This window comes from Xenopus laevis, chromosome 3L, assembly GCF_017654675.1.
Source record: "Xenopus laevis strain J_2021 chromosome 3L, Xenopus_laevis_v10.1, whole genome shotgun sequence".
Classification (NCBI taxonomy): Eukaryota; Metazoa; Chordata; class Amphibia; order Anura; family Pipidae; genus Xenopus; species Xenopus laevis.
Genome location: NC_054375.1, coordinates 155667615 through 155682754, shown reverse-complemented (window position 1 = coordinate 155682754; position 15140 = coordinate 155667615). Strand labels below are relative to the sequence as shown.

The 15140-nt window shown below is 47.7% G+C and overlaps 1 protein-coding gene across 1 annotated transcript; it reads left to right on the top strand.

Annotated features, from left to right (window-relative positions):
- The first annotated feature begins 10253 nt into the window (after positions 1 to 10253).
- Positions 10254 to 11704, top strand: LOC121401663 (octapeptide-repeat protein T2-like). The gene has a single exon (XM_041587382.1). The coding sequence runs from the start codon at positions 10613 to 10615 to the stop codon at positions 11627 to 11629; it is 1017 nt and encodes a 338-aa protein (XP_041443316.1). The 5' UTR covers positions 10254 to 10612; the 3' UTR covers positions 11630 to 11704.
- The last annotated feature ends 3436 nt before the right edge of the window (positions 11705 to 15140 follow it).

Below are 15140 nucleotides of genomic sequence, written 5' to 3'. Positions count from 1 at the left end.
GGGGAAGCGAGGGGGAGACGTTTTGCCAAAACTACTCCGTTTGGAAACTAAGTGGATATTTTTCTTAGGAAGTAGGAAACCCTCTGGTTTAAACAGCGACTTTGATGTCACATGCTTTTTCTAGGTAATTCTTCTCTTTTTTAGGTAATTACTTTTGAGTAATATTTGTTTTTCTGAAAATTTTGTTCTTTTAAATTATACACATTTCGCCTGATCTTTGATGTAGGCTAGCCTATATGAGTACTGAGCATACTTAGTATCTCATTTTGTATTCGTAAAATAAAAATATATATACTTAGAAAACCTTATCAAACTAGACTGGTAATTTTAATTTTAATTTTTTGGCTTCATTTTTTCTAGTTTTTTTTATTTGTAATTATCTGATTGCTTTATATATATATATATATATATATATATATATATACACACATTTCCACTTTTTTTTTTTTTTTTTTTCCTTATTTGTGATTTTTCACTTTATTTTCTTGTTCTGTTTGAGGTGTATCTTTTTTGTATATTATGCATGTACTGTATGTAACAGTTAGTTTTCCAACCACTAGCTGGAACTTGACTAATTGCATTGGATTGGTAACATGTGTTTGTAACTTTTGTGATTGGTTACAGCCCCTATATAACATGTGTACAGGGGTGTGCCATTTATCCTATGAGTAAGTGCCCCAATAGGCACGAAACGCATTAGGTATCATGTCTTAATAAATTTTCTACTTCTTTACATTTGTTTTCGTATTTTTGGAGACCCTGACATTCCGTTCGGATACAGTAATTTTGACTTTGCACCTTGGGACTGAGGTGAACTGTGAGTGTTTTCTCCTTCATTCTTTACTTCAATTGGCATTTTTTGATTTAATACTTTTTCATTAAGTGGTACCATATTTATTTATTCTTATATGGCAGTAGCATTAACCTTCGCTTCTGGGGTCTAGCAGAGACTCTAGGACCAGGTTGAGATCCCACCCTGGGAGTGGTGGCCGGATAGGGGGTACGATGCGTGCTACTCCCTGTAAGAAGGTACGGATGGAAATGTCCTAGGAGTCCTGGATCCATCCCCGGGATTACGGAAAATAGTGTTTCCATCTTGAATTGTACAGACTGAATGTGTTTGTTGAGGAATTTGAGATCCAGGACTGGTCTGAATGATCCATCCTTCTTGGGGATTAGGAACAGATTGGAGTAAACCCCTGGAATGTCTCTGAGTGAAGTACTGGTACGATTACTCCGTTTCGCTCCATGTTGGAAATGCAGTTGTAAAAGGCTTGGGCTTTTTTTGGGTTGGACGGAACCCGGGACATGCTGAACTTTCGGGGGGAGGGAGAGGAGAAGTCGAGATGGTAACCTTCGTCTATGATCTCATTGACCCAGGCGTCTGATGAGTATCGGTTCTATACCTCCCGGAATCGCAACAGTCTGCCCCCTATTGTTTGCTGAGATCCCAGAGGGGGTGACCCGTCATGCGGAGGTAGATTTCTCACCTAGGCACTTGCTGTGGAACTTGTTGGATTTCCACGTTGGTCGACCCTTGTTGTTTGTCTTTGATCGGAAGTGAGAATGCTGGGGCAAATTGTGTCGCCTGGTGAATCGTCCACCTTGGGGACGAAAGTGGATTTGCTCTTATTTTGAGGGAGAAACATGCTCTTTCCTCCCGTGGCCTGCAAGATAATGTTTTATAGTTCCTCACCAAAAAGACATTGCCCTTTGAAGGGTAGTGAAGTGAGGAACTTTTTGAACTGAGGTCGGCTGTCCAGTTCTTTAGCCATAGGGTTCTGCGGGCTGCAAACGACAGGGCTGACGTATGGGCAGTGATTTGCACCATATCTAGAGTGGGGTCACATATGTATGCTGATGCTTCCGCTATGGATTGTATCGTTGTCATGAGATCAGTTCTAGGTATTCCTTCTTGTAAATCAATGATCAGGGATTCATACCATGCCTGGATGGCTCTGGCTACCCATGCCGAAGCGAGTGCAGGGCAAAGGGTAGATCCGGCCGATAAGTACGTAACTCGTAGAAAACCCTCGAGCCTTCGGTCACTTGGGTCTTTAAAGGCTGCGGCATCGGTGACCGGCAGGGTTGTGGATTTAGACAGTCTGGAAACAGGAGCATCAGCTGAGGGAGACATCGACCATTTGTTCACCAAATCTTTGGAAAAGGGATAGGACCTTGAAAATTTTCGAGTGGCTTGTAACTTCCGTTCCGGAGAGTTCCATGTTTAGCAGTTGATCATGTGAAAGAAAACAGATTGAGGACTTTTGTTGCCTTTTGAACAGGCTTGCTGAAGAAGATTGTTGTTCCGCAGTTTGCGAGTTTTTAAGTACCTCCGTTTCTCCCCTGATTATGTTGTCAATGTCATGCTGGACATCCCTGACCTTAGATTCATCTTCATTTTCATCCTCTGATCCTGAGGATACTTCGGATGGAGGGAGTTCGCCCTCAGAGTGAAAATTTTCGCCTGCTACTGAAGATGCATTGGAGGAAGCATGACTGCCAGTGTCTCCCTTGGGGCTGGATGGTCTCTTGCGTTTCCCACTAGGCTTTTGCCCTAATTTGGCTAGGGCTTTGCCTAAATTGTCTGCAATAGAGGGAAGGCTCTGTAATGAGGCTAATGACTGTGAAAGCTGGATGGCCCATAATGGGGCTGGAGGGTCTATGGCAGTGCCAGCTACTTCTTCCTGAGCCATGTCTTGTAGAGGGGGTGTAATGAAAGAGTTGGCTCCCAAAGGGGGGGTAATCCCCTACCCCTTGGAACAAGACCTGCAGATAGGCTCTCCCTGGTCCCCAGGGATTTTTGTGTGACAGCATTTGCAAGAAAAATAGGTGACCTGCACTGCTGTTGATTGTGCCCCCCCCCTATCTGGGGAAAAGTCCCCCTGATTTACCTTTTGCTACGTTACCACCTTTGTCTTAGGAACCTGCTGAGGGATTATGTGAGGCCCGGATGGATGATGCGGATGAGGATGCTTAATAGCAGAGAGAGGTCCTGACTGCCTGTGGCTGAAGGCTTATATTATCCCTTCGCTAGTTAAGTGTTAGGCGAAGAGAGAGAGAGGAAGAGCCGCGCTGCCTGACTCTCCCCGTGCTGATTTACACTGAGGCGCGGTGAAGGTAAAATGGCGAATGTGATGTCAGCACAACCTCTGTATTCGCGCCGGATAGTGTGCACCCAAAATGGCGCTTGGAACGCATCACGGAGGAAGGGTAAAAGAGACACCTCAGGGAGCTCGCGCCTTCCACCCAAGTGCGCCTGTGATGTTTCCGGCCACGGAGAAGGCAGGAAACTCCTGCAGAGGCAAGGTAGAAACTGTCCATTGATTATAGGTCTATGTCCCAACAGTGACTATCCTAGGGAACTGGCAGTAGGAGAGCACCCTCGGCCTTAGTGAGTATGTAGTAGTACTCACGTGACTTGTTCACCGGTCGGACCATCTGCCACCCCTATGGTTGGGGGGCAGGAACTGTCCATTTGGTCAGTGTAGCCCTTGAGGCTACAGTATGACCCCGGTGTTATCCCTCCAAGGGGGTCCTTACTCTGAAGGGTACAGGTATTCCTGGCCCTGGAGTACCCCATCTTCTATCTTCAATCTTCTTGTCTCAGGAGGACAAGGTTTGTCCATCCTCCTCGTAAGAAGGACACTTAAAAAACTGAGGGATTATGGCAGTGTGGGGCTAAGACGGCGTCCGCGACACGCCCCCTTCAAATCAGTTCAAAGTGTCCTGCTTCCTAGAGGGTGGAGCTTAACCCCAAGAGTCCCCCAGAGATGACAGAGAAATCAGCCCTGGATGGAGCAGAGGGCTTTCAGAGAGGCTAGTAATTCCCTCCTTGCTTATTACAGCAAGTGGAATCAGTGCTGTGGTAGACACAATATCATTTCAGCTGCACTTGTATTGGAGTAAAAGGTATGCTGAGCTACCTATCATTACTCCTTATGGCCAACACTGTAAGTGTAAATAAGGTGAGGATTAAAGAACTACAGTTTCTAACAATCCTTCCGCTAATCTTTCTGACCACCAGTGGGGTACCTGGTTTGGTGCCTTTTGTCACTGAGCTTTTGATGCCATAGCGTCACTCAGGCACCAATTCAGAACACGGGCGTCCTTCATGGATGCCAGCATCAATATGACGAGAGCGTCCATTTTCTATTGGCGTGAGCGACGGAATGTCGTGCGTCTGACGTCATGATGTCAACATACCCGCGAACTTCTCAATGCTGGAGAAGTTCAGAAGAGGCGCACAGAGTATCTTACACTCTGCACCAAAGCAAAAAAGCCTAATAAAAGGCTCTACAGTTCCAAGTGAGTTACCATTGTGCCATTGGAGCCCTGTACTAACAGTACTATGGAAAGACCAGATTCCCTAAGGCAGGAGTGCCCATACTTTACTAATGCAGGGTCTACTTTTAGTGATAGTGTCCCATTATAATCCACATCCATAAACGCTTTGTTAGCATTCTGTTCCATGGAAAATATTACTTAAATATTATATTGATTTAAGATTTAAGAATTTATATTGATTTAAGAATTTATATTGCAATATTTAACAAACTATTGCTAATGTAACCTTAACATAACAAACATCTGAATGAAAATAATGAAACAGGAGGGTGATTTCGGCAAGCTGTTTGTTGACAGCGTCTTGAGATCTACTGATCACCAGCTAAAGGTCTACTGGTAGATCCCAATCTACCTTTTGGGCACTCCTGCCCTAAGGGAACTCAGGGAGCATATCCACTAAGAGAACCACAAGGAGGGCAGAAAAAGTGTCGAAATGAAAAAACCAGCTCCCCCACAGGGTTAACTCAGCACCCTAGCCCAAATCTACAACCATCCACATCCCAGATGCCTCCGCAATTAGGGGACTTTTTGGAATGGTTACAAGCCACTTTTCACCCTTCACCTCAACAAACACCACACGCTAGGAGCAGGAGGACCCAAGATGCCTTGTCAGATTCCTCTGAACCTGAAGCCTCAATCCCAGGGGAGGACGTGGGTGTTGATAATACCACTGACGTGCCACTCTCAGACCATCAGCATCAGGCAGCGGTTCTGACACAGAACAATCACACACTTTTGCCAGACCAGAGGTTTCATCCAAACTCTTAAAAAGCAATGATGGAGTCTATGGAAATTAAAGATGATTCAGTACCGGTTTCTAAAGCAGATAGAGTACTAGTAATGCTACAGAAAAAGACACGTTCTTTTACGGTATTTAAGGCAATTACTCAGACTATAGATTCTGAATGGTCACAGCCAGAGTGTAGTTCAGCTTTAACCAAGAGATTTTTCAACACATACCCTATTCCAGAGGAGCAGGGCAAGTTCTAGACCCCCTAAAGTTGATTGGGCAATTGAACGCCTTTCTAAACAAACTGCTCTCCCTACAGAGGAAGCAGCTTTTAAAGACCCCATGGACAAAAAGGTGGAATCAGCACTAAAAAGAGCCTATACGCAATCGGCACCAATCCTTCACCCAGCAACTGCAGCAGCGGGACTAGCAAGTACAGCCAAACACTGGGCCCAAGAACTAATGTATCAACCACCTGCATCAGCACAACAGTTAGCTGCTTTCTTAGCAGATTCAGCATTAGACATAGCTTGACTAGCTCCTATTGCTATGTCACTGCTCAGACTAATCAAACTCAAATTCTCAGGAGGATCCCTGTTTTGACCATATTTGAAACAAAGCATTACAGAGGTAACAGGAGGTAAAAGCACATTTCTTCCAATGGGAAAGAAAGGTCATCTAGAGCAAACAAATAGGTTTTCTAACAAAAAGCCATGGTCTGCTCCACATCGCAATTACCGTTCCTTTCAAAACCGATCCTTTCACAATTCCAATGCTGAGGGATCAGTGAGAAATAGACCTCAATGGCAGCAACCAGCAATTCAGGCCAGAAAACTGGCCGCCTCAAGATCCAGCTCCTAAAGATTCACCGCAACACCAGTCCCAAGTAGGAGGTTGCCTAACACGGTTCCTTTCCTACTGGGAAACACGTCACAGACCAATGGGTGCTGCAGATCATTCAATTCAGATACAAAATTCCATTTTTTGTTCCACCTCCAAAACAATTTGTTCCGTCAGTGTCCTCCCCAGATAGGAGAGAAGCATTAGATTCAGTTCTCTCTGCTACAAGCAGGAGTAATCAAAACTTCAAAAGTTTTGCGACTTCTACTCCACCCTCTTTCTAGTAAGGAAAAAGGAAGGCTCCTTCAGAGCAGTGCTCAACCTAAAAAAAAAAAAGGTTAAACAAATTTATTTCCAACCACAAGTTCAACATTGAGTCGGTATGCTCCACCATAGCCTTCATGGAATCCGACAATTTCATGACGTCAATCGACCTGCAGGATGCTTACCTCCACATACTGATTCATCCAAGGTCACAACCATTTCTCAGATTTGCGGTCAAAGACCAGCACTTCCAGTTCACAGCACTACCCTTTGGCCTCTGCACAGCTCCAAGGGTATTTACAAAGGTCTTGGCACCAGTCATGGCATACCTACGACGCTCAGGAATTCACATTCTACCATACCTGGACGATTTACTCCTAATAGCTCAGTCCATAACGCAGGCTTCAGCCAACACAGAGACCTGTATACAAGTCCTACAGCAGCACAGCTGGTCAATAAATCATCGCAAGAGCTCCCTCAGGCTGTCACAAACAATTCAATTTCTAGGAGTAATGTTCAACTCAAAACAACAAATAGTCCAATTTACAGAGAAAGCACAAACCCTAATCAACAGAACGCAGTCCTTTCTCCACAAAGACAGGGTATCAACAGCAGATTATCTCCAGATACTAGGTAGCAGCACTAGAAGTGACACCTTTCACACGGTTCCACATGTGACCTTTACAACGCAACCTCCTTCAATGCAGGAAAAAAATCGCCAAGATCTTCAACAGATCATTCCCATATTTCCCACAACCAGACAGAGTTTGTACTGGTGGACAGTGCACACTTATTTGTCCCAGGGCAGAAGTTGGGCCCCTCCACAGTGGGAGGTAGTTACAACAGACGACAGCAAGTTCAGATGGGGAGCAGTTTACCGCACCATCACTCTACAAGGGCTTTGGGGGAAGCAAGAATCGCAGCTCCCGATAAACATTCTAGAACTACGAGTGATAGTACTAGCACTCCAGGGCATGTCCCACAAACTCCAGGGCCACCCAGTACGAGTACAATCAGACAATGCCAGTGGCATATGTCAACAAGCAGGGAGGCAAGAGGAGCACTCTCGCTATGCAGGAGGTAGAACAGGTGATGATTTGGGCAGAAGACACAGTTCCAGCCATATCTGCGGTTTTCATTCCCGGAGCCATGAATTGGGAAGCAGACTTCCTCAGCAGATAGACAACAGACCAGGGGAAATGCAGTCCTAAGTAAATCGGACTCTCTGTTGATATCATACTCCACAGCTCACAAAGGGCACGGAGTTTCCAAAAGAACCATTGCTAGATGCATAGTAGAGACAATCAATTTAGCTTTCGAAATTAACAAAAAACCAAAGCCATTTCAAGTCAAGGCTCACTCTACTAGAGCACAAAGTACTTCATGGGCCTTAAAGAACTTGGCTACACCTGAAGGCAGCCACTTGGGTTTCTCCCAATAGTTTTATAACGTTTTATAAACTACATGTTTTTGCTTCAACTTAGGTAGTTTTTGGCCGCAAAGTGTTGCAGGCGGCGGTGGCACAGTAGAGCCCCCGTTGTTAAAGACTATACAGTAACAGTATTCCTTCAACGTTTTATTGTTGGCATAATAATAATAATAATTGCTTGTTTTATTGCATACAGTATACTATGACATTGCATTATACAGAAAACTTAACACTAAAATGTTACAAAAAGTTTCTATTATTACCTACCCTAAATTACAGGACAGGTTTTGGACTTCCCCAAATGTTTGCACTGACAGGAGAGCCGACTAGAGAAAAAGGGATTTTATACTTACTGCAAAATCCTTATGTTACAAACTGTGTCTTGACCTTACTTCCTACTTTCCTAATAAACTCCACCTCATCGAGCTTTACAAACAAACTGGCAATGGGAGATGGAGCCACAGCTTATATACCAAGGGAGGGGTCAAGATTATTCTTCTATCCCGCCTCCAGAGATGAGGTTGACATTAACCCGCATGTTTGCACTGACAGTTCACCAGGCACCAGTTTAAGTTAAAGTGTTGAGGAAGAGCATCTCCCTTTGGGTGATAAGGAGTAGTATTGTCATAAGGTGGCCCTCAAAATCTGCTCCATGGTCAGAGAGACTTCTGTTGGATATCCCACCAGGGGGCTGTGGAAAGGTGACCTCCATATCTGCCTTCTGAGACAATTTGAAATCACACCATTTGGGCTAGGAAGCTGGGCCAGTCAGTTCTTATTGATCTGTTGATCAAGGAAAGGAGCTGTGAATGTGGAACTGCAGGGGATGGTATGCCCAGTGTTTCCCAACTCTTGCCTCAGAGGACACAACAGGAAATTCCTTGGTTAAGTACCTGTTTTATTCCCTTTTATTTTATCTACTGTTTTACAATTCTATGTTTAATATATGTCTTCTTTATAACATTTTTTATATACATGCATCACTGCTGTAATATTAAATATAAAATGAATACATTTTGCCCTTGTGCTCTAACCAACTCATCACCCAAATGAAAGCTTGTGCTTAAAGGACATGTAAAGCCTACATTTTCCTACCGTGTATATAAGTTGGGCATATCTTCCCCACGCAAGCCACATCATTTGTACTGCATATACCCCTCCATTTGCCAGCGCCATAACATTTTCCTAAACAAATAGCAGCTTTCACCCGGCGGCCATTTTCCCTCTGACACATCATCAGTAACATTGATACATGTAAGCTGTAAAGTTCATGCAATGCAGAATGCAGGTTACACAGGCACAATATACTTTGATAAAAAGTTCTGCTTGGGTTGAGCACTTTAATGGTTAAACTGAGCTCAGGAGAGGAGGTTAGGAGAAAAAACAGGATCAGACAGCTAGAGTTTCTATGGGAACCAGTAATGCTATCTCTTCATTGGCTGTTAGACTGGAGGGTGTGTTTAGTAATCTGAGCTGAGAAGAATTGAGCATGCTCATAAGCCAACAGCCAAAGTAAATTCCTGAGGGAGGGGGCAGAATGGGTTAGAGGAGGAGAAGGATTTCTAAATGATTAAGGGGATGCTGCAGCCTTACTGTTAACCTTTTAACAACCAGAGTGGCAGTTATCCAAAGATTTCAAAGAGGCTGTTCACTGATTATATTTATGGTGGAGGTGGGGTTACATGTCCTTTAATTGTATTAACTCTGTGTATGTATGGAAAGGGAAAGATGCTTATTTATATGTTGAATAACTAGTACGGCTAGCAGAAAAGTGTGTTTGAGTGGAAATGAACCCTTTAGCTGCTGGAGTGCTTGTTGAGCTAGCAGGATATAACCCTGGCTATCTACCATGGAAGTGAGTGTTTGATGCCTTGTTGTAGTGTGAGTTATTACCTGTGATAGAGGGCAGGGGAATAGTCACATTAGGTTTCTATCGCCTGTTAATGATGATGGCAGCAATACATTTTCTGGGGGTCTTTATGTTTTGGGGTGTCTGATGTTAGTCTAACCTGTGTGTAACGTGATTGAGATACTGAGTTTAACCCCTTATAGCCAAACCCAAGACTTACGTGTGGTCGAGAGTTCCATTTTAGTGACAAATTGGTTGGCAACTTTGGCATATTTTTAATTTGAGCATTAGTGCTTGGATTAGGTATTAACCCTTGGACATTGCTATTGGTCAGCACCACTCTGAGGAAAGCAACAGTTCACAGAGTGGTGCAGGATCTTCTCTTCAACTGGTTTTGCAGCAGCTGGGCTCATCAGACCCTAACTTACGACTACAACTTAAATTGCAATACCAGCAGGCCGAGGCAGCAGCAGCAGAACGACCAGGCAGAGAGGGAGGCAGCGGAACTCCACGCAGAGAGAGGCAGAGCACCAGGCTGAGAGGGAGACAGCAGAATGCCAGGTTGAGAGGAAGGCAGAATGCCAGGCCAAGAGGGAGGCAACAGAACACCAGGCAGAGAGAGGCAGAGAGGGAGGTAGCTAAATGCCAGACAGAGAGGGAGGCAGCAGAACACCAGGCAGAGACAGGCAGAGAGGGAGACAGCAGACCACCAGCCAGAGAGAGGCAGAGAGGGAGGCAGCAGACTGCCAGGCAGAGATGGAGGCAGCAGAACACCAGGCAGAGAGAGGCAGAGAGGGAGGTAGCAGAATGCCAGGCAGAGAGGGATGCAGCAGAATGCCAGGCTGCAGCAGCAGAGATGGAAGCAGCTGAGCGCCAGGCAGAGACGGAGGCAGCAGAACACCAGGCATTGAGGGAGGCAGCAGAACACCAGGCATTGACGGAAGCAGCAGAACACCAGGCATTGACGGAAGCAGCAGAACACGAGGCAGAGATGGAAGCAGCAGAACGCCAGGCAGAGAGGGAAGCAGCAAAACACCAGGCAGAGATAGAAGCAGCAGAACACCAGGCAGAGATGTAAGCAGCAGAACACCAGGCAAAGAGGGAAGCAGCAAAACGCCAGGCAGAGAGGGAAGCAGCAGAATGCCAGGCAGAGATGGAAGCAGCAGAATACCAGGCAGAGAGGGAAGCAGCAAAACACCAGGCAGAGAGGGAAGCAGCAAAACACCAGGCAGAGAGGGAAGCAGCAAAACACCAGGCAGAGAGGGAAGCAGCAGAACACCAGGCAGAGAGGGAGGCAGCAGAACACCAGGCAGAGAGGGAAGCAGCAGAATGCCAGGTTGCAGCAGCAGAGAGGGAGGCAGCAGAACGCCAGGCAGAGAGGGAAGCAGTAGAACGCCAGCTAGCGAGGGCAGCAGCAGAACGCCAGGCAGAGAGGGAAGCAGTAGAACGCCAGTTAGATAGGGCAGCAGCAGAACGCCAGGCAGAGAGGGAGGCAGCAGAACGCCAGGCAGAAAGGGAAGCAGCAGAATACCAGGCAGAGAGGAAAGCAGTAGAACGCCAGTTAGAGAGGGCGGCAGCAGAACGCCAGGCAGAGAGGGAAGCAGCAGAATACCAGGCAGAGAGGGAAGCAGCAGAATACCAGGCAGAGAGGGAAGCAGCAAAACACCAGGCAGAGAGGGAAGCAGCAGAACACCAGGCAGAGAGGGAAGCAGCAGAACACCAGGCAGAGAGGGAAGCAGTAGAACGCCAGCTAGCAAGGGCAGCAGCAGAACGCCAGGCAGAGAGGGAAGCAGTAGAATGCCAGTTAGATAGGGCAGCAGCAGAACGCCAGGCAGAGAGGGAGGCAGCAGAACGCCAGGCAGAAAGGGAAGCAGCAGAATACCAGGCAGAGAGGAAAGCAGTAGAACGCCAGTTAGAGAGGGCGGCAGCAGAACGCCAGGCAGAGAAGGAAGCAGCAGAATACCAGGCAGAGAGGAAAGCAGCAGAATGCCAGGCAGAGATGGAAGCAGCAGAACACCAGGCAGAGAGGGAAGCAGCAGAATGCCAGGTTGCAGCAGCAGAGAGGGAGGCAGCAGAACGCCAGGCAGAGGGAAGCAGTAGAACACCAGCTAGCGAGGGCAGCAGCAGAACGCCAGGCAGAGAGGGAAGCAGTAGAACGCCAGTTAGATAGGGCAGCAGCAGAACGCCAGGCAGAGAGGGAGGCAGCAGAACGCCAGGCAGAAAGGGAAGCAGCAGAATACCAGGCAGAGAGGAAAGCAGTAGAACGCCAGTTAGAGAGGGCGGCAGCAGAACGCCAGGCAGAGAGGGAAGCAGCAGAATACCAGGCAGAGAGGGAAGCAGCAGAATACCAGGCAGAGAGGGAAGCAGCAAAACACCAGGCAGAGAGGGAAGCAGCAGAACACCAGGCAGAGAGGGAAGCAGCAGAACACCAGGCAGAGAGGGAAGCAGTAGAACGCCAGCTAGCAAGGGCAGCAGCAGAACGCCAGGCAGAGAGGGAAGCAGTAGAATGCCAGTTAGATAGGGCAGCAGCAGAACGCCAGGCAGAGAGGGAGGCAGCAGAACGCCAGGCAGAAAGGGAAGCAGCAGAATACCAGGCAGAGAGGAAAGCAGTAGAACGCCAGTTAGAGAGGGCGGCAGCAGAACGCCAGGCAGAGAAGGAAGCAGCAGAATACCAGGCAGAGAGGAAAGCAGCAGAATGCCAGGCAGAGATGGAAGCAGCAGAACACCAGGCAGAGAGGGAAGCAGCAGAATGCCAGGTTGCAGCAGCAGAGAGGGAGGCAGCAGAACGCCAGGCAGAGGGAAGCAGTAGAACACCAGGCAGAGATAGAAGCAGCAGAACACCAGGCAGAGGGAAGCAGTAGAACACCAGCTAGCGAGGGCAGCAGCAGAACGCCAGGCAGAGAGGGAAGCAGTAGAACGCCAGTTAGATAGGGCAGCAGCAGAACGCGAGGCAGAGAGGGAGGCAGCAGAACGCCAGGCAGAGGGAAGCAGTAGAACACCAGCTAGCGAGGGCAGCAGCAGAACGCCAGGCAGAGAGGGAAGCAGTAGAACGCCAGTTAGATAGGGCAGCAGCAGAACGCGAGGCAGAGAGGGAGGCAGCAGAACGCCAGGCAGAGGGGGAAGCAGCAGAATACCAGGCAGAGAGGAAAGCAGTAGAACGCCAGTTAGAGAGGGCGGCAGTAGAACGCCAGTTAGAGAGGGAAGCAGTAGAATGGCAGGTGGCAGCAGCAGACAGGGAGGCAGTTGAGCAACAGGCAGAGAGGGAAGCAGCAGAATGCCAGGTCGCAGCAGAGAGAGAGGCAGCTGATTGACAGGCAGAATGGCAATTCTAGCTGGAGATTAGTGATGTGTGGGCCAGCCGAAACCCGCGGGACCCGCGTGTTTACCCGCAGGTCGGGCGGGTTTGGGCCGACTCCTGCACAAAATCCGGCTAATGGCTTCCGGCGCCGGAATTTATAGACTTCCGCCCCTCCCCTTTTGTGACATCACTGCGGGAGTCTATAAATAGAGGGGGCGGGTTAGGGTCGGGTGCGGAAAATTCTCGACCCGCACATCATTACTGGAGATGGCATGGCTCCAAAGAGGTACTGCCCAATTGCCTCCCTGACTCCAGGGAGGCAGATGTCTTCAAACCCGTCTGGTGAATTTTCCTGTGATGGAGAACTGGACACTTTTCTGCAGGGTTTTGAAAAAATCTGCAGACAATTTAATTTACCCTGTGAGTAGCGGGCAAGTTTCCTGACCCCAGGGCTTAAGGGCAAAGCTCTGGAAGTTTTTGCAGATCTTTCATCAGAGTATGATGAGGACTATGATGAAATTAAAAAAGCCTTATTCCGGCACTTTAACATCACCCCAGAGGTGCACCGCAGGAATCTACAGCGTGCGGCCACTGACAGGAAAAACCTTCCATCAGTGGGTGCAGGGGCACTGTGTTTCTACTTTCACAGAATTAGAGGACCTAATGATACTGGATCAGTTCCTGTTTATCTGTCCAGCAGTTTGTCCTTGACCGTGAGCCTAAAACTGCAACAGGATGCCAGCGTACAGGAGGGGACAAACCAAGCAATAAGGAGCATCATACAAGGGGTTCAGTCCAGTACACCAAGTCCGGTGAGAGTCCTTCTTTTGGGGGGTCTAATGCCAACATGAATCATGGAGCTACCCGTAGATGTTTTTCTGCATCCAGGTTGGCCATTTGAGGGCCGCCTGCCCGGAACTGAAGGGACCAACTCCACCTGTACAGCCGGTAGTAATGTTTGTGTCTGGTAAGGCAGAGAATTTATCTCACCATATGCAGTCTGTGCTTGTGGGTAACAAAGTGACTCAGGGTCTAATTTTTCTCTCAAGAGATTGTCAACACTGGGGACATTATTCCTGGGAAGACTTTGTCTGTAAAGAGAGTGGGTGGGAGCCACCCAAATGTGCCTGTGGCTAAGGTTCACTTGGAGTGAGGAGAGGTCTAAGGGAGGTGGAAATGTCCAATGAAATTCCTGTTGATGTATTGCTGGGGAATGATTTGGGGAGTATGCTCTCTGCTTTTGTGCCCTATGACCCGGTCTCACTAGGTCCAGCCGCGCTGGAGTGTGGCCACTCACCTCAATCAGTAACTGCCACCAGTAAAGCAAAGCAAAGTAGCTGGGAGGGAGGATTGGGAGACAGAGGTCAACCAGTGCTTGAACCAGTAGTGTCAACCAGTGCTTGAACCAGTAGTGCCCCAAGGTGGGGATAAAGAGGGAGAGGGGAAGGAGAGGCTTCCCCTAGGAGTCTCCTTAGTGCAGTCATTTATTGTACCTACAGTGAGAGATTTCCAGCATGGGATCCCTGATCCTGTACCCAAACTGGCTGAGGTATTGAGTGGGGGTCATGAGATAGGCCAGACTCAGGAGTCAGTGCAGGAGTGTGGGGGACAGGTGGTTAGGACTCAGAGTAAGGTCCTTATAGATATTAGCACTCAGTCTGGGGTTAGTGATTGTAGCTGGGGGCCAGGTATAGCTCTAGTACCAGAATCAGTACAGGGGGCAGGTAGTCAAGGAAGGACTGCTAACAGTACCAGTTGTTGCCCCCAGCAGAGACAGAAGAGAACCAAGTAGGAGAAGGAAGCCAGGTGCCTACGATGGGCAGTTACAGTTTGTGACCTAGCACCAAACCGGCACCCCATGCAATAATGGGTAAGAAGTGTACCCAAGTTTTACCTCAACAGTCCCTTGGATCATGTGGATATTGATCTCAGGGAAAGATATTTATGGCCTGGAAGGTAAAATAATCTCTAAGATTGTTCAGTAATGATGTATTTTGGTATTGACCCAGATCTGTGTAATGGATTAATATACACTGCTAGTGCCAAGGTTAATATCGGCCTGTGGGCCTTACAACTTGCCCACTCTTGAAGGGGGAGGTGTCATGCCAGGGCAATATGGGGGTTAACACAGGAAACATTTGGTCTCAGGCTCAGAAAAAGACATTTGATTGGATATCCCACCAGGGGGCTGTGGAAAGGTGACATCCATATCTGCCTTCTGAGATAATTTGGAGTCACATCATTTGGGCAGGAATGCTGGGCCAGTCAGTTCTTATTGATCTGTTGATCAAGGAACAGAGCTGTGAATCTGGGACTGCAAGGGGGGGGGGGCATTCTGAGAAAATATATAATATATAATCAGTTAGGAGGGATGGTTCCTTGG

Coding starts and splice junctions, on each gene's coding strand:
- LOC121401663 (XM_041587382.1), top strand. CDS start 10,613: ATGGAAGCAGCAGAATACCAGGCAGAGAGGGAAGCAGCAAAACACCAG.